The sequence below is a fragment of the Bufo gargarizans genome, chromosome 4, assembly GCF_014858855.1.
Source record: "Bufo gargarizans isolate SCDJY-AF-19 chromosome 4, ASM1485885v1, whole genome shotgun sequence".
Classification (NCBI taxonomy): domain Eukaryota; kingdom Metazoa; phylum Chordata; class Amphibia; order Anura; family Bufonidae; genus Bufo; species Bufo gargarizans.
The window spans coordinates 236,438,136-236,461,692 of NC_058083.1; the positions used below are offsets into that span (position 1 = coordinate 236,438,136).

Genomic DNA, 23,557 nt, shown 5'->3' on the forward strand with positions numbered 1-23,557 from the left:
ATCCCAGGACTGGCGAAACCCGGGTCGGGTGGACTTTTGATGAGAATATATAGATTTTAAGGCTGAAATGTTATGTCCTTTTTGTAAGTAGAATAAAAACGGCTATTTACGGAACTACCTGGTGGAACTTCACTATTGTGTTGTAACTTCCCTCTAGGGTGCAGGTGTACGTGAGTGCACCAGCCTCTGGAAACCGATTGTTTGGCTACAAGGTGAAACAACTGCTCATTTGGAATAAGAATCTGGGATTGGAATCCTATACTCATAGGCAGCGCGATCAACATTTATTGGAACTTTGACTGTGAAGCGAACTTTACCCAAGTTGCTTGGTGGATCTGCAGTGCCGATAAGTAACCACAAAGATTAGAGACTGCTTGTATTTTGAGCTAATGTCAGCTAGCCTAATAGGGTTAAATCTGGTGACAGAAACCCTTTAAGTATTAGCTAACGTGGATCCTATATAGTCTGTAATTTGGCAGCATTGCCACCTAGTGGTAACTTCATGTAAAAACAAATTTGTCAAGATGCTGAAATGAATTCTATTATACAGATGAAACTCGAAAAATGAGACTATCGTGCAAAGTTCATTTATTTCAGCAATGCAACTTAAAAGGTTAAACTAGTATATGAGATAGACTTATTACATGCAAAGCGAGATGTTTCAAGCCTTTATTTGTTATAATTTGTTATATACAATTTTGAGGTACCTTTGCTCAGGGGGTATGGATTAATTAGCTGACTAGAGTGTGACACTTTGAGCCTAAAATATTGAACCTTTACACAAAAATTCAAATTTTAAGCTGCATTAATGCAATTCCTTTTAATTTGCATTACTGAAATAAATGGACTTTTGCACCATATTCAAATTTTTCGAGTTTCACCTGTATAGTAGAACATGCTAACACAGTTCTTTATAAATGATCAAATAATTAGTGGAGAAAGAAGAAGAGCTTTGTGCCACAGAGCTCAAGTGCTTTACTGGGTGTTCTTTTTTTTTTCTTTTAATGGAAAGCAAGCAGTGACGCTGGGTTCACACCTGAGCGTTCTGAAAGGAGCGCTCTGTATGCGCAATTGTACGGGCGTTTGCAATCGCGCATACAGAGACAAGCGAACGCCCATTGTCGCGCGTTCCCGAAAGTCTATGTACGGGAACGCGCGACAAGACGCCCCAAAGAAGCTCATGTACTTCTTGGGGCGTCGGGCGTTTTACAGCGCGATCGTACGCGCTGTAAAACGCCCAGGTGAGAACCATTCCCATAGGGAATCATTGGTTTCTCCTTGTTGAGCATTTTACAGCACGTAGGAACGCGCTGTAAAACGCTCAGGTGTGAACCCAGCCTGAGGGTTTCAAAATGTAGTACAGCCATATTGTGTGTGACTGCATATTCATATGTATTTCCCTCAATACTAACAAAATGTATATTAAAGTCAGCTTGCATTAAGCTTTCTTACCTTTGTTGGTTAACCTCTCCTTCACATCTGATGACACAGAACCATTGACTATGCTCCTACCTATAATTCACAGAGCACATAATGTAAAAAGCGCACAGTGAAGACCAGACATCAGCAACATCAAAGCCAACATAAAATCTTCATAGTCTCACGAACAAAAGTTTACACTTTCTATGTAGCAGCAGTGTACCATACTAATATTTCACAAATTATTGCACGACCAGAATAAAGCGGGCTTCTAAGCAAACCCCAGAAGGTTCAGCACCGGGGGCCCATTCCCATTTATAAAACACCACTCTCAATCACAGTGATGATTGACAATGGTCTTCTTGAGATATTAAAAGATCATTGGTCAGGGTTCTGTTAAAAAGTGCCATGAGGAAAGTGTTCTATGATGGGCTCTTGACTTCAAGCTAATCAGCAACTGGTGACTCTGCTGTGTCCACCCATTGACTACATGACTCAATACCTGATTTCATTGATGCTCTATTCTTTGCAGGTGACGTCACAGCATTTATCAGGTTACATAATGCTGTCCCCTTGCTGTTCACTTTCTGAACATCTTTTCCTTTTAGTGTCCACTCTTCCTGTAAATTCTGAAAGTACAAAATACAGAAATGTAAAGATATACTGCATGCAAGGTGTATGTACCTAATGCCATTTACCAACCAATGTCAAAGTGCTAACCTTCATATCTGTTAACCGTTTAGAGAGATCGTCCACACACGGTGTCAGGCTTTGTGCAGGGATTCTGTCATTTACTAAGGTGAACCAGTGTTTTAAAGATTGGACTAAAGACTGAAAAGAATCCATCTGTGCTTGGCAGGATGACACATCTTCTTCCCTGAAAATACAATTACAAGACGCCATGAGTGAAACCAACAGATGGAAGCAGAGCTTTATCATCCTAATCTGACAGCACAAGAGGAGTCATCATAAATTCAGTAAACAGTGTAGGGCACCAGACTATGAATTATATTTCTTATTACAAAATGTCAGCTATGCAAATGGCAAAACCATCGCGGCACACTACAAATGAGCACAATACCACTGCTGACAGCATTGATTTCAATATGGTTCTCAAAAATTGACTGGCCTTATTTTCAACTCTAAGAGTACTATAGTCATGTCTAGCAAATGGTTTTCTCCATTTTATATATCTATTTACACTATAACACTTTATTTCAGTTTTTTAAAAGTACCAGCAGGACATACCTGGGGACTAGCTTTAGGACGTTAGAAGGCTTAGAATTTTAGAAACAAATTTTTCAAATTTAAGAAAATTTAAAAAAACAATTTTTTAAAGCAAGTCAGTTATAAAGTGATGAGAGGCTTACATAATAGAAAACACCCATAAATGACCCCATTTTAGATTTTAGATACACCCCTTAAATGATTCAAAACTGATGTTACAAACTTTCTTAACCCTCGAGGTGTTCCACAAGAATTTAATGAAATGAAGGTGAAATTTTAAAGCTTACAATATTTTTTGCAGATTGTTTATGTTAATCATTTTTTTCTTGCAACACAGCAAGGGTTAACAGTAAAATAAACCTCAATATGTATTACTCGGATTCTGCAGTTAACAGAAACACCCCATAAATGGTGGTAAAGTGCTCTATAGGCACATGGCAGTGGTAGGAAGGGAAGAAGCGCCATATGGTTTTTGGAGGGCAGATTTTGCTAGAATGGTTTTTGGGCAACATGTTGTATTTTAAGAGACCCTGATGTACCCCTACAGTGGAAACCCCAAAAAGTGACCCCATTTTGGAAACTATATCCTCAGGGAATTTAGTAAGGGGTGTACTGTGCACCTTGACCTCAGAGTCTTTTATGGAATTTAGAAATACTTGGCTGTGAAATTTCATTTCTTCCAATAAAATGTTGCTTTAGCCCCAAATTTTTCATTTTCATAAGGAGTAACAGAAGAAAAAGCAACCGATAATTTGTTACCCCTTTTCTCCTGAATACACCCCATATGTAGTCGTAAATTGCTATAAGAGAACACTGCAGGACTCAGAAGAGAAGGAGCACCATATGGCTTTTGCAGTGAAGATTTTAATGGATTGTTTTACAGGCACCATGTTGGTATTGCACAGTCCAGAGGTACCAGTATAGGTACCATACCAGACAACCATACATTTTTCTCTGTGTAATGACTTATTTTTTGTGGGATGAGTTCCTATCATCATTAGTTCTATTTTGGGGCACATAAAACTTTTGGATCACTTTTTATTTAGCTTTTTGGGAAGCAGGAAAAGGAAAGGAAGCAATTCTGCAATTGCTTTTTGGGTACTGTTGTTGTGGCGTACATCGTATAGGGGAAAAACAACATGTTATCTTTATTCTTCTGGTAAGTACGATTACAGAGATATCAAGTTTATATGTTTTTAGTGTTTTACTACTTTTTCACAAAGCATTTTTATAAAGAAAAAACATGTTTTTGCATCACCATTTTCTGAAGGCCATTATTTTATTTATTTTTTGGACCGATTGTCTTATGTGGGTGATGTTTTAATTGGTTCCATTTAGGGTGACTTTTTGATCACTCAATATTATGCATTTTGTAAGATGAGGTGACAAAAAATGACTGTTCTGGCACTTTTTTTGTTTGTTTATTTTTACAGAGTTTACCTGATGGGGTAGATCATGTGATATTTTTATATGGCAATAATATGTCTATTTTATTGTTAAGTTTTACACAGTAAAATCATTTTTGTTTCCATTTTCTAAGAGCCATTTTTTCCAGCAATTGAGGTAGGGGAAAATCTTTTTGAGGGATAAGATGATGGTTTTGGCACTGTTTTTATTTATTTATACGGCGTCCACCTCACGGGGTGGATCATGTGATATTTCTATAGAGCTGGTTGATACGGACATGGCGATACCAAATATGCCTATTTTTCTTCTTTTCCTATTTTTTATGACTTAAAGAGGACCTTTCATCGGTCCAAACATTGTGAACTAAGTATCATGACATATACAGCGGCACCCAGGGATCTCACTGCACTTACTATTATCCCTGGGCGCCGCTCTGTTCTCCCGTTATGTCCTCCGGTATGTTCGGGGACTTGGTTATAGTAGGAGGAGACTGCCCTTGTTCTGCTGGGCGTCTCCTTCTCCTAGGCTGTAGCGCTGGCCAATCGCAGCGCAGAGCTCACAGCCTGGGAGAAAAAAACTCCCAGGCTGTGAGCTCTGCGCTGCGATTGGCCAGCGCTACAGCCTAGGAGGAGGAGAGGCCCAGCAGAACAAGGGCAGTCTCCTCCTACTATATCCAAGTCCCCTAAGTCTCCGCCTACTATAACCAAGTTCCCGAACATACCGGAGGACATAACGGGAGAAAGGAGAGGCGCCCAGGGATAATAGTAAGTGCAGTGAGATCCCTGGGCGCCGCTGTATATGTCATGATACTTAGTTCACAATGTTTGGACCAATGAAAGGTCCTCTTTAATTATGGGAAAAGGCCACTTTTTTTAATTGGAACTATTTATTTTATTTTATGTAAAACACTTTTTTTCCTTTTCATTTTTGTCCCATCGTGGGACTTCAACTTTTGGGGGTCTGCTCTCCTCTGGAATGCATTACAATACATGTGTATTGTAATGCATTTCCTGTCAGTGTATTACCTATGGAAGGCATCAGGTTGCCTTCACAGCCATCGGGTCACTGCAGTGTGGGGACCCTTAACCTCTGCAAACAGCTTCTATGCCGTGGTCAGTGCTGACCATGGTATAGAAGGGGTTAATCCCACCAGCATCAGCTTTTACAGCAATGCCAGCAGATACAGCAGGAGCCAGGCTGTCAGTCACAGTCGGGTTCCTGAACTGATCGGGCGTGCACAGCTCTGGTCCACGCCTGATCAGCATGACGTACTATTACGTCAAATTGGAATAGTACGTCATATGTTGGGATGGGGTTAATATTTATATGTCCGTATTTCTTCAACTTAAAATCATGTTGGCATTACAAACAGCTAACAAATAACTCTTACTCATTGCTAAGTTGGTAATGGCGCTAAGTTTTAAAACCCACCAACCAATCAGATATCAAATAATACTTGGTATGTATGTTACCAATGAGAGAATTGGAACTACAGTTCAATTAATGTTTCCAAGGCAATTTAACTCATTAGTCAATCTCGAATAATCAAGACTAAGGCCCCTTTCACACGGGCGAGATTTCCGCGCGGGTGCAATGCGTGAGGTGAACGCATTGCATCCGCACTGAATCCGGACCCATTCATTTCTATGGGGCTGTGCACATGAGCAGTGATTTTCACGCATCACTTGTGCGTTGCGTGAAAATCGCAGCATGCTCCTCTTTGTGCATTTTTCACGTAACGCAGGCCCCATAGAAATGAATGGGGTGCGTGAAAATCGCAAGCATCCGCAAGCAAGTGGGAATGCAGTGCGATTTTCACGCACGGTTGCTAGGTGACGATCGGGATGGGGACCCGATCATTATTATTTTCCCTTATAACATGGTTATAAGGGAAAATAATAGCATTCTGAATACAGAATGCATAGTACAATAGGGCTGGAGGGGTTACAAGTGGATTAAGGTGAGCGCGAACAAGTGGATTAAGGTGAGTTAAATTTTTATTTATATTTTTCAACCCCTCCATCCCTATTGTACTATGCATTCTGTATTAAGAATGCTATTATTTTCTCTTATAACCATGTTATAAGGGAAAATAATACAATCTACACTACAACTAACCCAAACCTGAATTTCTGTGAAGAAATTTGGGTCTGGGTACCACAGTCAGTTTTTTAGAACACGCGTGCAAAACACATTGCACCCGCGTGATAAAAACTGAACATCGGAACGCAATCGCAGTCAAAACTGACTGCAATTGTGTTCCTACTCGTGCGGGTTTGGCGCAATGCACCAGGACGCATCCGGACACGCTCGTCTGCAAGGGGCCTAAATGCTAACTTCTCAATCTACTGTAGCTTGTTTTTTCACATGATGCCCAAGTACTCATACTCATAAGGCTCCTATATTATTATTATTTATTTGAAAGTGTAATTAATTCCACAGTGCTGTATATCTAAAGGGGGGGGGGGGGGGTATACATACACCATATAAAACAACCCAAGTACAATGTGCATGAACTTAGTAACAGATTTGTACAAAGGAGAGAGGACCCTGCCAGCTTACAATCTACAAAGAACAGGGTAAAGACACAGTATGTGAGGGAAAAGCTGCTTATCTGGCCGTGTGGTGGCAGCATGCTTATTGTAGGTGGTGGTTTTTCCTGAACAGGAGGGTTTCCATGTAGCTTTTGAAGGTCTGGGTGCTGGGGGAGAGTCTGATGTGCTGGGATAGCAAGTTTCAAAGTATGGGTGATACACAAGAGAAATCTTGTAGGCAATTGTGTAAGCAACAGACAAGTGGAGAAAAAGGAAGTCTTGTGAGGATCAGAGATTACGTGTAGGAGTATATTGGGAAAGCAGGTGAGAGGTGTAAGGAGGGGACATATTGTGTATGGTCTTATATGTAGTTGTTAGTATCTTGAACTGAATGCGCTGGGCAATGAGGAGCCAATGAAGAGACTGATAAAGGGGAGCTGCAGGGAAGAAAAAGAGGGGAGAGGTGGATTAACTCGGCAGTGGAGTAAAGTTGAGGACAGACTGGAGGAGTGTTAGATGGGAGGCCACAAAGGAGGATGTTGCAGTAGTCCAGGAAGGAGATGATGGGGTCATGAACTAGCATTTTAGTTGACTCAGGGTGGAGGAAGGAGCAAATACGAGCAAGGTTCTTGAGTTGAAAGTGGCAAGTGGAGGTAAGGGTTTAGATGTGTGGTAAGGCAGAATCAAATGTTATCTCTTGGCAGTGGACATATGAGACTGGAGAAAGCATGGTGCTGTTAACTGTAAGGGCCCTTGCAGATGAGCGAGTATTCCGCGTGGGTGCAATGCGAACGCACTGCGCCCGCACTGAATCCGGACCGATGCATTTCAATGGGTCTGTGTACATGAGTGTTGTTTTTCATGCATCACTTGTGCGTTGCGTGAAAATAGCAGCATGTTCTATATTCTGCATTTTTCACTCAACACTGGCCCCATAGAAGTGAATGGGGCTTTGTGCAAAACGCATTAAATCGCATTGCACCCGCGCGATAAAAACTGAACAACTGAACGCGATCGTATACAAAACTGAATTAACTTGCAAAATCGTGCATTTTTCACTGAACGCATCCGCAACGCATCTGGACCTAATCGGCTCATGCTCGTCTGCAAGGGGCCTAATGGATAGGTCTGCTGGAGAGGGGGGCTGAATGACTTGGCAAAAATATGATGAAATCCATGTTTCCATGTTGAGATTTAAATGCCTATTATTTAAATTACATGTTTATGTTTAACATATTTTTACAGAATTTTTTATGTTATTATTTTTAATTTCCATGTGAATATCTATATTTAAACAGAAACCATAAAATCCTGCAGTGGGCACTAAGCCTAATAATAGGTGCCACTTCTTGGTCTGTACAGGTCATTATACTGCAGTTACCTGTTTATCTACACATATAGGTGATATCATTACAGGCAGGATTAGAATGACAGGATTGTCAAATTTTATCTATTCTTTCCTTGTACAATGTCCTCTGCACAGGTCACAGAGCATGCCTAGAAAACTCATCCATAAAAGTCAATGAGGTCCCCTCCTGTCCATTGTGTCTATGGCTCATGTGGCTGCCGTAAAGCAATTTTCTTAATGCTTTCTAAATGCTGTTAAGAACAGCTCATTAAAGATAGCCACCCCCATTAAAATGTTCAGGAAATAGAATAAAAAAATCTGTAATCAGAAAATAAAAATAGATTAGAAAAAAAAGGATGTGTCGCCATCTGGTTTTAATTGGCAAATAATATTTTGGGTGACACATTCCCTTTAAAAGCAAGAGTAGCAGAATTAAGATATAGCAAATAGACACCCTGGAATTCTAGATAGAAGGGAAGTGACATGCGAGCCAGAGAGATAGAGTTGAGTGTCATCAGAAACACTGAAAGTTCTGTTGGTGAGGAACAAGAAGATCCAGGAGAGGGCCAGATCTCTGATGCTGAGGGAAGAGAAGGTTTTCAACAGAAGTGAGTGATCGACTGTGCCAAAGACAGAGAAAAGGTCAAGAAGGAGAAGCACAGAGTAATGACATTAAGCTTTGGCTGGTAGATCACTGGCAACTTTTGTTAAAACGCTTTTGGTAGAGTGACTGGGTCGGAAGCCAGATAGTAGTGGATCAATAAGTAAATGGGATGTGAGGTGGGAAGACAGTTCAAGATGGACATATTGTTCTAGGAGTTTTTATGCGAATGGGAGTAATGACATGGCACAATAGGTGGATAAAGATGATGGGTCCAGGAAAGGCTTCTTGAGCATAGGTGTGATGGTAGCATGTTTAAAAGAGGAAGGGAAGACACCAGTGGCCAATGATAGGTTAAAGAGGTGGGTAGCATAGGTCATCAATATCAGATCGGCAGAGGTCCGACACCCAGCACCCCCGCCGATCAGTTTGTTCAAGAGAAGGTGCGTGCCGTACGAGCACTGCCTTCTTTTCATTGTTTACCTGTTCGCCATTGCAACAGCATTAGTGAGCAGGTGTAATTACTAGAAGCCATCCTATTCAATTCTATGGGATGGCTCCTTCCTATTCAAGTGTATAGGAAGAGCTGTCCTATTGAAGTGAATGGGACGGATCTTGTAATGAAACCTGCTCACCGCTGCTGTTATGGTGGCGAACATGTAAACAATGAAGAGAAGGCAGCGCTGGCACGGTGCGCATCTTGTCTTCAACCAGCTGGTCGGTGGGGGTGCCGGGTGTCAGACCGCCGCCGATCGGATATTGATGACCTATCCTATGAAAATGTGTATTTGTCAATGCATTTAACAGTAATACTTATGACATGCTTGCACTTACTTTGCTTTAACAGTCTCTTCAAGATCCTGAAACTGTTTTAAAATAGAGTTAACTTTTTCTAAAACCAGAGATTTGTCTCCAGGAAGCGCATACACACATAACTCATCAACGAGTTTGTGTAAATCTTCTACGCTCTTTTTCTGCTCCAATATCTCGTTGCTAGTTTCCTGTCATAGAATAATATAAAAAAGCAAGAGGTCAGAATTGCTGCTGAAAAGATTTCTGAGATCGAGTTGTCAGATTTAGTGTGTAATTGATTTCACTATGCCAATGAGACTAAAAAAACTATTTTATTCAAGCCAAAATGATACTTGCATAACAATTTTCATTGCTCTCAATTTCCCTTACGCTGGGTTCAGACCTGAGCGTTTTACAGCGCGTTCCTACGCGCTGTAAAACGCTCAACAGGCAAGAACCAATGATTCCCTATGGGAATGGTTCTCACCTGGGCGTTTTACAGCGCGTACGATTGCGCTGTAAAACGCCCGACGCTCAAACAAGTGCTTGAGCTTTTTTTTGGGGCGTTTGTCGCGCGTTCCCGCACATAGATATTCGGGAACGCGCGACAATGTGTGCACGCCTGTCTCTGTATGCGCGATTGTAAACGTCCGTACAATCGTGCATACAGAGCGCTCGTTTCAGAACACTCAGGTCTGAACCCAGCGTTAAAATGGTTTTCCCAAGTAGGCATAACTGCAGGGAGTCTACCATTGCCTACTATCAGGAAATACTCCTTTAAAGGGGAAACTAGAAAACACAGGTGATCCACCTGCAATAAAGAAGTGATTATTTCCTGTCCGGGATCTGAGTGATCTATCCTCGGCTGCAGCAGTGACGTCACATTGACAACTGACCCCTGAAGCCACTGCATGAGGATCCCCAGTTTGGTCCACTTTCCTCCTGAAACTGCACGAACCCTTTAAACACACTTTACTTTAAAAGAATATATATATATATATATATATATATATATGTATGAAATAATTTTATATACATTGTGGGACATTTTTCAGTGCCAAGTAGTACATCAGAAAACTAGCATCAAAAAGTTGTAAATATCTGCACAAGCCACATTTTGCACAAAGTGTAAGTTTTTTAATTTTCACATGGCTTTTGCCACTTTTGCCAGAAGCGGATGGGGCTTAACAGAGGGGATGTGGTCTTCTGCAGATTGACAATTTACTATCATTTACAGCACAAACGGATAGAAATTATAGCTCAAATCTACGCAGGCTAAGAGCTGGCATAGATTTTCTTTTCTTGTGCACCAAAGGCCCAGAAAGATGAAATCCTAAATGAATGGGTGCTGAAGACTGAAAGATAGAGTTTAAAGTGCTACCCTATTACCCTATTATTCACTAATGATCTTTTCTCTATAACCATATCAGCGGGTGTATCCCACATGTCAGAAGCCAGTCAATGAAAGCCAATATAGGGCCTATAAAACATTCTCAGAGGTTGCATGCAATGAATTCAGTACCTGCATAAACTGAGATAGCTCAGTCACATCTTTTCCAGGCCCATCTACCTCGTTCAGTGCTTTTAGTTTTTTGTCTAAGAACGACTGTACTTTGCCAGAGAGATCCTCAAACTGTTCAACTTTAGTCTTCAAATCTTCCATCTTCTCAGTTCGTGCCCTTGTTTGTTCAGTAGCTTTAGAGAAGCGCTCAGACAGGTCATTCATCTTTCCTTGCAGAGATGAAGCAGAGGATGGATCTGCAGTCTCCATGAATTTCTTCACTTTTTCATTCATTGCACTGATGCTGCTCTGGCGACTTACAATATCTTGCTCAAGCATCTTGAAAAAGTAATCAGAAATGAAAGTTTGGACTACAAACAAAACATCAGAATAGATAACAATCAGGCTCACAATCAACAATGAGTGTCTCCTGCCCCTCCAAAGCCATTAGACCCTTCACTTGGTCCAGGACCTCCGCCCTAGACTGCCCAGTAGATTGAAACCAACATTGTAACAGGCAACATTTGGTTACTAGATAAATGGAAAGGAAAAGGACAGGTAAAGTGTTTTTCTGTTTTTCTTCTCTTCCGACCTCTCAGTAATGAAATAAGTCATGGGATACAAAGAATATTTATACCTAATATCCTTGATTACTTGCTGTATCTGTTTCCACAATTTCGGGGAACTCGCATAGCTCCACAGCCCATGAAACAAATCTGTGTGAGGAGTTTCGGATAACTGGTTAGCCTCTCTGGCCTTCTTTGAGCAGGGGGCATAGATGGCACTGTGTGTTCCATGTCTGATTAAGAGCCGATCTCATCACCGCCATCCACCCCTTCAAAATCTTATCTCCAGCATCCTGGTCACTCAAAAGTCTAACCCAAGGTTTGAAACACTGAGATGGCGATATATCCCCTAACACTTTGCTAACCTGATAATACAGAAAGGACACTAACCGAGGTCCCGATCCCCGCATTATTATTTTGCCCAGGTTGTTCTGAACCACCTTGTTGGAAACATCAAAAAAAGCGATTGTTCACAAACTTCCGAATCTATTGAATATTCTAAAAATGACTCAAGTTATACTTGTCTATTACTTCCTGACAACTTAACCACCTGGGATCTAGATCATGTAGCATGTGTTGAGCTGGGAGAATCTTTTTGTCTCTCCACTCTTGGAAGAGTTTATTTGTCCGCTCCTGGTCAAACTTAGTATGATGCCATAGTGGAAGATGCTTAGAAGCGAGTTAGGACATGTGGAGTGACGTATCCTATTTTATGCCTGTATAGTGGGATACCTTGCTTTATGTTGGGTGTATATATAACTAGGCTCCAAATGTAATATAAAGAAATCTACCATTCTGAAAAACACAAGGCGAATGCTACAAAACAGAGTAGGTTGACTTCTACTGTAAGCAGTAAGTAAGGCTACTTTCACATTCGCGTTTGGTGCAGATCCGTCATGGATTCGCATAGACAGATCCGTTCAGATAATACAACCGTCTGCATCCGTTCAGAACTGATCCGTTTGTATTATCTATAACATAGCCAAAACTGATCCGGCTTGAACACCTTTGAAAGTCAGTGGAGGACGTATCCGTTTTCTATTGTGCCAGATTGTGTCATAGAAAAAGGATCCGTCCCCATTGACTTACATTGTGTGTCAGAATGGATCCGTTTGGCTCAGTTTCGTCAGACGGACACCAAAATGCTGCAAGCAGCGGTGTCCGCCTCCAAAGCAGAATGGAGACTGAATGGAGGCAAGCTGATGCATTCTGAGCGGATCCTTATCCTTTCAGAGTGCATTAGGGCAAAAACTGATCTGTTTTGGACCACTTGTGAGAGCCCTGGACGGAAAAAAATCTATTGCAATATTCTTCCAGCATCTAAAATAACCTATACTTCCACTTAGGTAATTGCAGTTTCTTGCAGAAATGAGTATCAGGGAACACAAGTTAAATGCTATGAATATTTTAGTGACTATTCATGAGTAGTGTTGAGCGAACTTGTGTTTAAGGTTCTGTGTCCAAAGTTCGGGTTCGGGTTATCGAAGAATCCCATTATGGATTCCAAATTCCGTTATGGTCCGTGGTAGCGGAATTCATAACGGGATTCTTCGGTAACCCGAACCCGAACTTTGGACACAGACCTTAAAACACAAGTTCGCTCAACACTATTCATGAGCACTTTTCAATATTCGGCACAGAAGCACTAACAATAAGATAGGGTTCATTATACATAGTTGGTGCCTAGAAGATAATGTGCAGTCTGGATACAAACTTACATTATTTTTTGAGATCACTTCCTGAATTGATGACGAATTTAATGACACTTGTTGATGCTCTTTTAAGTCCCTTTCAACACTTTGCATCCAGTCAAACATTTCATCCAGTCCATCCTGAACACTTAGTGATCGAGTCAGAGTTATCTGCAGCTTTTCATTCCAGTCACTCACAGACTGAGATAAATCATTGTATCGTCCCACTATGTCATCTGCAACAAGTCATTTAGAATAGTGTTAGTGAGTCAAATAATAAAAAAAAGTATGCCGTTGTTGGAAAATGGCTAGACCATACTCCAAAACCAATATTTACAAAAAGCAGGTTTACCGTATACTAATCTTATATTTAAAGTGAAAATCACAGCTGACTACAGAAACTAAGAATGATATAAAAGCTCAGGGGTGGTCATCTAGCTAGGAGATCGAGATACAGTATAAAATAATGACCTGACAAAATAATACCCCAGTTATCCTCCATCAATGGGAAAATCCTAGCTCACACTAGGAAACAAATGGAACTAATGGTAAGAAATATAATTAAATACACATAATTAACACTTTCAATGACATAAAGGTGCTGCTGCCAAAGCAAATAAAATTGTAACGTGCTTAAAGAGAGAAAAAAAGATTATTCAGCTCTATTACCTCCTCTTTAAATCTATTTTAGAAAATAATCTTAAAGGGGTTGTCTCACTTCAGCAAGTGGGATTTATCATTAGGTTAAAGAGGTTGTCCGGTCCCAAAATCATAATTCTTTTTATGTGCTCCTAACACCCCTCACCATCCATACATATGCCCCCAATACCTGTTTTTCATGTCTGAGCTTTCATTCCCCCCTGGAAGACATCACATTATCCTGGCAGATCTGTTTACTTTCTCCCCTTCTTCTTTTGTTGAATACATAACTTTATTGATACACAAGCCTGGCTGCACTGCACAGTGATGAGTCACAGGCTGGCCACCCCCCCACACTGCTCTGTCTGCAGCAGCTACTCCATCTATAACTCCTGTGTCCATGTTACTACACCCAGACATGAATCTACTTCTGACCCAGTGTCTAAATCCCGTCACTGACCGTCTGCAGGCTCTTCCCTCATGTGTATCTAATCCTATCCTGTGTGATACAGCCTGCTGAGCTGTGTATCTAATCCCATCACTGACCGTCCACAGAATCTTCCCTCACCATCTCCAGAGTGTAATAAACACATCTGTATCTAATCCTATCCTGTGTGATACAGCCTGCTGAGCTGTGTATCTAATCCCATCACTGACTGTCCACAGAATCTTCCCTCACCATCTCCAGAGTGTAATAAACACATCTGTATCTAATCCTATCCTGTGTGATACAGCCTGCTGAGCTGTGTATCTAATCCCATCACTGACTGTCCACAGGCTCTTCCCTCACCATCTCCAGAGTGTGATAAACACATCATATCCAAACACATCTGTATATAATCCTATCCTGTGTGATACAGCCTGCTGAGCTGTGTATCTAATCCCATCACTGACCGTCCACAGGATCTTCCCTCACCATCTCCAGAGTGTAATAAACACATCATATCCAAACACATCTGTATATAATCCTATCCTGTGTGATACAGCCTGCTGAGCTGTGTATCTAATCCCATCACTGACCGTCCACAGAATCTTCCCTCACCATCTCCAGAGTGTAATAAACACATCTGTATCTAATCCTATCCTGTGTGATACAGCCTGCTGAGCTGTGTATCTAATCCCATCACTGACTGTCCACAGGCTCTTCCCTCACCATCTCCAGAGTGTGATAAACACATCATATCCAAACACATCTGTATATAATCCTATCCTGTGTGATACAGCCTGCTGAGCTGTGTATCTAATCCCATCACTGACCGTCCACAGGATCTTCCCTCACCATCTCCAGAGTGTAATAAACACATCATATCCAAACACATCTGTATCTAATCCTATCCTGTGTGATACAGCCTGCTGAGCTGTGTATCTAATCCTATCACTGACCGTCTGCAGGCTCTTCCCTCACCATCTCCAGAGTGTGATAAACACATCATATCCAAACACATCTGTATATAATCCTATCCTGTGTGATACAGCCTGCTGAGCTGTGTATCTAATCCCATCACTGACCGTCCACAGGATCTTCCCTCACCATCTCCAGAGTGTAATAAACACATCATATCCAAACACATCTGTATCTAATCCTATCCTGTGTGATACAGCCGTCTGAGCTGTGTATCTAATCCCATCACTGACCGTCCACAGGATCTTCCCTCACCATCTCCAGAGTGTAATAAACACATCATATCCAAACACATCTGTATCTAATCCTATCCTGTGTGATACAGCCGTCTGAGCTGTGTATCTAATTCCCATCACTGACCGTCTGCAGGCTCTTCACTCACCATCTCCAGAGTGTAATAAACACATCATATCCAAACACATCTGTATCTAATCCTATCCTGTGTGATACAGCCGTCTGAGCTGTGTATCTAATCCGATCACTGACCGTCTGCAGGCTCTTCCCTCACCATCTCCAGAGTGTAATAAACACATCATATCCAAACACATCTGTATCTAATCCTATCCTGTGTGATACAGCCTGCTGAGCTGTGTATCTAATCCCATCACTGACCATCCACAGGCTCTTCCCTCACCATCTCCAGAGTGTAATAAACACATCATATCCAAACACATCTGTATCTAATCCTGTGTGATACAGCCTGCTGAGCTGTGTATCTAATCCTATCACTGACCGTCCACAGGATCTTCCCTCACCATCTCCAGAGTGTAATACACAGCATGACTCAGCAAGCACATGAAAATCACTTCTGTATCTAATCCTATCCTGTGTTTGTGCCTGATACACAGCCTGTGTGCGATACTGCCTGCTGAAGTGTGTATCTAATCCCATCTTCTATGATACAGCCTGCTGAGCTTCGTATCTAATCCCATTTTGTATGATCCTACCTGTTGAGCTGTGTATCTAAACCTTTATGCACACGACCGTATCCATTGTGTCAGTCTGCGAGACGCAGATCCGCTAAATAAGGATACTGTCCATGTCCGCATATTTTTTATTTATTTTTTGCAGTCCCATTGATTTCTATGGATTTCAGGTCTGCATTATGAGGACCAGAATAAGACATGCTCTATCTTTTGAAGAACTGACATACGGAGGTGGAAAACACATGGACTTCATCAGTGTGCTTTCCACATCCATATATCAGTACAGCAAAAGATAGAACATGTTTTATTCTGGCCCTCATTAAGCAGATCTAAAACACATAGAACTCAATGGCTCTGGAAAAAAATGCACATCTCACACAGGCAGTATCCTTATTTAGCAGATCTGCTACTTGGAGAGAGCAGAACGAATACGGTCCTGTGCATGAGGCCTAACTTTATCTTTTTTGGTCCTGACTGCTGAAGGGTTTATCTTGGGCCATCATATGTGATACACGTGAGATAAGACCATGATCAGCCTGGGAAACACGGTCCGTGTGTCGCCGCATATCCCAGCCCGACCTCACTCTCCTGACCGAACTGACGATATGACAGTAATGTATGATACAGCCAGTCTCTTATCTGGTCAGGGGAGCCGAGGTTGGCCTGGAAATTGTGGCTGACACATGGACTGAGACATGGATTCCTGGGCCGATCGTTTGCATTATCCTTATCACTCATACTGAGCCGCCATAACAGTGTCATCCACAGAGCCCCCATAACAGTGACATCCACAGTGCCCCCATAACAGTGAAATCCACAGCGTCCTCATACCGGTGACGTCCACAGTGCCCCCATAACAGTGACATCCACAGTGTCCCCTTAACAGTGACATCCACAGTGTCCCCTTAATAGTGACATCCACAGTGTCCCCATAATAGTGACATCCATAGCATCCCCATAACAGTGACATCCACATTCCCCTATAACAGTGACATCTAGAGAGCCCCCATAACAGTGATATCCAAGGTACCCCCAATGCCATCCACAGTGCCTCCATGTGCCATCCACAGTGCCCCCATGTGCCCTTTACAGTGTCCCATGTTCCATGCACAGTGCCCTAATGACATCCACAGTGCCCCCATGTGCCATCCACAGTGTCCCTTATGACATCCAGTGCCCCATGTGCCATCCACAGTACCCCTAATGACATCCACAGTGCCCCCAAAGTGCCCATGTGCCATCCATAGTGCCCCTAATGACTTCCGCTGTGCCCCCAAAGAGCCCCCATGTGCTATCCACACACAGTGCCCCCAAAATGCCCATGTGCCATCCATAGTGCCTCTAATGACATCCACAGCTCCCCCAATGACCTCCACAGCATAGTGATCAGCCTCTGTGGCTGATTGCTATGCTGTCACTCATGTACAGCTCTTACATCGAGCTGTGCAGGAGTTAGTACAGGCTTCACATAGAAGCCTGTACACTCAGAAGACGGCCGGCGGTACCGGCGCATGCGCAGTAGTGTGCAAGCCACGGGACCAAGGAAGGCTGGCAGGAGGCAGAGACGTCAGTGATGATGTTCCGTCTCCTGCCTCAGGCAGGAAAAGAAGAAGATGGCGCTGGACCGGAAGACTTCAAAACGCTTCAGGAGCGGTCAAGTGACAGTGAGGAGGATCATAGGAAGGGCTGCGCTGTGGAGGGTAAGTATTGGTGTAATAACCTTCCCTCTACAGGTTATTAAGATGGCCAATTTTCAAGTAGGGGCAAGAGAACCCCTTTAACACAAGGCACTTACTAATGTGTTGTGATAGTCCATATTGCCTCCTTTGCTGGCTTGATTTATATATCCATCACATTATACACTTCTCGTTTCCATGGTTACAGCCAACCTGCAATCCAGCAGAGGTGGTCGTGCTTGCACACTACAGGAAAAAGCGCTGGCTTCTCTGGTGACCAGGATCACGGGAGTGCACATGACCTGGCGCTTTTTCCAATTGTTGTGCAAGCACGACCACCGATGCTGGATTGCAGGGTGGTCATAACCATGCAAACTAGAAGTGTATAATGCGATGGAAAAATGAATCCAGCCAGCAGAGGAGGCGATATGGATAATAACAATACATTAGTAAGTGCCTTGTATTAACTTTCTCTACATGATAAATGCTATTTGCTGAAGTGAGACATCCCTTTAAGGCCTCTTTCACACTGGCATGTGTGCCCCGTTGCCGTATGGCGGACCGCATTTGCGGATCCGCAATACACGGGTGCCGTTCCGTGGGCATTCCGCATCAAGGATGCGGACCCATTCACTTGAATGGGTCCGCAAATCCGGAAATGCGGAATGGTTTGGAACGGAACCCTACGGAAGCACTACGGAGTGCTTCCGTGGGGTTTCGTCCCGTACTTCCGTTCTGCAAAAAGATAGAACATGTCCTATCTTTGCGGAACGGCTGGATCGCGGACCCATTCAAGTGGCAACGGGGCGCACACGCCAGTGTGAAAGAGGCCTAAATATGTGGCACAGTTTAGGGCTACAATGATACAGGAAAACCGAAAAAAAAGGTTAAAAGACGACCAACTATATTAAGTAATGGAATGTGTGGTCTCTTATATAATCCAGAACCTAACTGAACAGCACCAAATAGACCCCACTAACCATAATGGGATCTGTTTGGTTTCCATTTGGGTCTGCACTTTTAACATGCTGTATGATGGAGGTCTGGAACACAGCATCCAATGCAGATGTGAACAAGCCTTTATATGTACACATCTATATGAAGTCACAAGACATATTCATTGTAAGGCCACTACTACAGTACACCGTAAATCAGAGGATATTTACATGGGTGAGAAATTCGCCAATACCGTACCACAAGACATACTGCAGTGATGGCAAAAAATTAAAGAAGGCCTAGAGATTTATCTCCTATCTCCCGTATTTGGCATTGAGGTCCTGTCCTACCTATGCAACCGACCATAAGTAACTTCATCATGATTAATCCCGATAATAAAGAAATAAAAAACTAGATTAGGTACCAAGCGGCTTCTGGATTTCATCTTTGTTTAGCAATAGTCCCACTTTCGTATTGAGAATTCCTTCTGCAGCCTTCTTAAGCTTTTCCACGCCAACCTGGTGAACGGACACCTGTTCACAGAGCAACTGGAAAAAAGGGAAGGAGTGCACATGAAGCAGCAAAAGATCAGAACTCATGTCTTAGGCTAGGTCTACACGACGACATTTGTCGCGCGACATTTTGTTGCACCAATGTCGCGCGACAATTTTTATAATGGCAGTCTATGGTGTCGCACTGCAACATGCGACATGCTGCGACTGCGACGCGACAGTCACAGAAAATCCATTCAAAATGGATTTTTCTGCGACTGTCGCGTCGCAGTCGCAACATGTCGCATGTTGCAGTGCGACACCATAGACTGCCATTATAAAAATTGTCGCGCGACATTGGTGCAACAAAATGTCGCGCGACAACTGTTGCGCCCTATCTGTCGCGCGACTTTTTGTCGCGCGACAAATGTCGTGGTGTAGACCTAGCCTTACAAGTTTTCAAATAAGGTAGTGATCTTATATCTGAGCAATCAGATTTTATAAAAGCAACAACTATTGTGTGTGGTATACAGAGAACTAAGATTGGGCTTATCTTGTTTTTTTCCTTAAAGGGGTTCTGCAGTTTTTTTAAACGATTCATTAGCTGATTCGATCATTAGCATCTGATCAGCGGGAATCCGACCCCCGGGACCCCTGCCGATCAGCTGTTTGAGAAGGCAGCGGCGCTCCATGAGTGCTGCGGCCTTCTCACTGTTTACCGCAGGCCCAGTGACGTCACGACTAGTATCACTGACCTGGGCGGGGCTAAGCTCTGTTCACTTAAATGGAGCTTAGCCCCGCCCAGGTCAGTGATACTAGTCGTGACGTCACTGGGCCCGCGGTAAACAGTGAGAAGGCCGCGGCACTACTGGAGCGCCGCTGCCTTCTCAAACAGCTGATCGGCGGGGGTCAGACCACCGGCGATCAGATGCTGATGATCTATCCAAAGAATAGATCATCAGTTTAAACAAACTGCAAAACCCCTTTAAAGATTGCAGTAAAAGTCAACTAATGACTATTGCAGTATTTTCCCCAAATCAGCCTGGGAAACATCTTGAGGGGGTTGTCTGGTATAATTTTATCCATGGCATGTCAATCCAAATGAATAACCATTGAATGACTTGCTCCTTTATCCTCGGCAAGCTCGCCCTCGGCACAGTATGGAGCACAGCTAATAGCCAAGGACAACCTGCTAACCTGAGACCAAGCTCCAGTGGAGTACAGGACGATTTCTTTTAATGCAATTTAACCAGAAAGTAAATTTATTTGTAGTAACAGTCACCTAAGGTTAATGCTAAAAATAGATAAGTTGATCTCAGATGACCACTTTAACCCCTTAATGACCAGCCTACATTGGACCTTAAAGGGGAAGTTTCATCTTAGACATTGGAGGGTTATCACTAGGTTATGCCAACAATGTCAGATAGGTGTGGATCCCACCTCTGGGACCCATACCAATCTTGAGAACGGGACCCCCAAAATGAGTGGAGAGCTTATGCGTAGCCACCCTCCACAAATTTTTGTGGGACTGCCAAAGCGCTGGTTCAGCTATCTCCTGCAGTCTCATAGAAGTGAATAGAGTGGTGGCCGCGCTTGTGCAGTGTGCTCTCCATTCATTTCTATGAGACTTTTTTCGGAGCTCCCACATAAATGAATGGAGAGCACGCCGTGCACGCACGGTACGCTTTCCTTCTTTTTGGGGAACTTTTCTAGAGACAGGTACGGGTCTCAGAGTGGGACTCACACCTATCTGACTTTGATTTCATATTCTAGGGACATGCCCTCAAAGTCTGAGATGACAAGACATGTGACATGAGCATTTGTCACAGATTTTGGTCCGGCTCTGCAGCAGATTTCTCCCAATGCATTGCAAAGGGTGAGATCAGCAGTGGAGATCCATAGCATAAACTGACCTGCTGCGGATTTAAGATCTGGACCACATGTCAGTTTACAATATTTTCACAGCGCGTTGATGAGGTTTCCCAAAATCTGATGCACTTTGCCGCTACTGCCAAACCTGAATCCACATTTGCAAATCTTTATATAGTTATATAAGGTGGAAACAAAAAGCCATTATAATAAAATAAAAAAGTACCTTTGTGTCTTCTATCTGTCTCTGCAGGTTCCTGGTGTCGGCAGCAATGGGCTCAGACAATCGTTTCTGCACAGCAGATTCAGACTTCTGGAGACCGCCTAACAGTCCACAAGATGCTTCTTTATAGTGCTCATATTTGTCTACTAAATCCTTCAGGTTGTTTCCCAGCAAATTACACTAAAAAGAAAAGTATAGTCAATAATAAAAAGGGTGCTTCAGCCTTAAAGAGAACCGGTCACCATGAAAGGCAAGGCATTTAGAGCAGGAGACGCTGCGCAGTTTGATGTATAGTTTTTTGGGAAAAGATTCAGTATAAATTTGATATGTATACATTTATATCTCTGCTCCTTCTGACCTCAGTAGCCAGGTGGGCAGTGTCATCAGTGACAGATAGCTATCTACAGTGGTGCTTGAAAGTCTCTGAACCCTTCAGAATGTTCTATATTTCTGCATAAATTTAAACTACATCTACATCAGACATAACTTTTAATGTCTAAACAATCAGTAAAAAATAGAGTGCCCTGATATGCAGGGCCGTCTTTAACGAGGGGCAAAAGGGGTAGCAGAGGCCCAAGGCAGCTGATTCTTGAGCCCCGCTGGCCACTGGTGACATGGGGGGCAGCGGCAGGGCACAGGGAGATGAGCGCTTCCATAGTCATCTGTATCACCGTCAGGACAGCGATACAGATGGAAGCACTGCAGCGGGGCAGGGGAGGGAGAGGCGTCTCCCTTCCCCGTTCCACTGATCGGCTGCAGGCATTAGGCCTACAGCCTATCAGGTCGTGCCACCTGAGCCGCACAGCGCGGGACACAGGCCGGAAGAGGCCTGCATCACATCGCTGACAGCCTGATGTAGGTTAGTGTTTATTTTTTTTATAGGGTACTACTACTGGAACATGATTGGGGGGCATCTATGGGGGCACCTGTTACTGGCACATGATTGGGGGCATTTATGGGGGTACTTGTTCATGATTGGGGGGCATCTATGGGGGTACTTTTTACTGGCACATGATTGGGGGGCATCTATGGGGGTATTTGTTACTGCCACCTGATTGAAGGGCATCTATGGGGGCACATGATTGGGGGGAATCTATGGGGGCACTTGTTTCTGGAATATGATTGGGGGGCATCTATGGGGGCACTTGTTACTGGCACATAATTGGGGGGCATGGGGGGGCACATCTTACTGGCACATTATTGGTGGCACTTTTTACTGGCACATTATTGGGTGGCACTATCGGGCATCTATGGGGGGCACTTCTTACTGGCACATTATTGGGGGCATTTACTGAGGCCAAAAAGAAGGGGTATTTTATATGGGGAAGGGGCATCTATGGGGGTATTTGTTACTGCCACCTGATTGAAGGGCATCTATGGGGGCACATGATTGGGGGGAATCTATGGGGGCACTTGTTTCTGGAATATGATTGGGGGGCATCTATGGGGGCACTTGTTACTGGCACATAATTGGGGGGCATGGGGGGGCACATCTTACTGGCACATTATTGGTGGCACTTTTTACTGGCACATTATTGGGTGGCACTATCGGGCATCTATGGGGGGCACTTCTTACTGGCACATTATTGGGGGCATTTACTGAGGCCACAAAGAAGGGGTATTTTATATGGGGGGCTCTGTATAGAGGTATTTTATACTGGGGCACATTATGGTGAGTACTATGGGGAAGGGGAGAGAGGAGTACTATGGGCTCATCTATGGGGGGCACTAAGAAGGGGTATTTTATACTTGAAAATTATGGGGGACACTGAGGGCATTTACTGGGGCACTATATATGGGGCATTTTATACTGGTACATTAAGGGGGCACTAGACAGAAAGGGGAGAAGCACTATGGGGCATTTACTGGGGGCACTATATAGGGGTATTTTATAGTGACACATTATGGGGGCACTATGGGGACATTAGCTCAACTGGGGACATTAAAAGGGGGTATTTTTTGCACTGGCACATTATAAGGAGAATTATTACTACTGGGGGCATTATGATGGGCTTTATTACTACTGCGGTTGTATGGGGAACATGATTACTAGTATAGGCACTATGATAGCATTATTACTTCTGGGGCACAGTGGGGACATGTTGGGGGCACTGTAGGAGCACTATTACTACCATGTGTGCTCTAGCAGATAATTATTCCTATTGGTGGGACTTTTGGGAGCACTACTACTATTACTATGGGGGCACCTTGGCACAGTGTCAGCTTACCACAATTATTTTTGGGGGACATTATGTTTACACTATTAGTGTCAGGGGCACTATTTGCCAGGCGCAGTTATTTTAGGGCAT

At 43.2% G+C, this 23,557-nt stretch overlaps 1 protein-coding gene across 15 annotated transcripts in view; it reads right to left on the reverse strand.

Moving 5' to 3' along the window:
• Window positions 1-23,557, reverse strand: part of DST (dystonin) — a 566,706-nt gene that overhangs the window by 149,446 nt on the left and 393,703 nt on the right. For all 15 annotated transcript variants that reach the window (XM_044290838.1, XM_044290839.1, XM_044290836.1 and 12 more), the window contains 8 exons: window positions 21,252-21,428; window positions 19,090-19,213; window positions 13,114-13,322; window positions 10,851-11,168; window positions 9,371-9,537; window positions 2,140-2,296; window positions 1,922-2,048; window positions 1,453-1,512 (listed from right to left, as the gene is read on the reverse strand). In XM_044290838.1, the coding sequence (XP_044146773.1) occupies window positions 1,453-1,512; window positions 1,922-2,048; window positions 2,140-2,296; window positions 9,371-9,537; window positions 10,851-11,168; window positions 13,114-13,322; window positions 19,090-19,213; window positions 21,252-21,428 (1,339 nt within the window). The remainder of the gene's footprint in view (window positions 1-1,452; window positions 1,513-1,921; window positions 2,049-2,139; window positions 2,297-9,370; window positions 9,538-10,850; window positions 11,169-13,113; window positions 13,323-19,089; window positions 19,214-21,251; window positions 21,429-23,557) is intronic.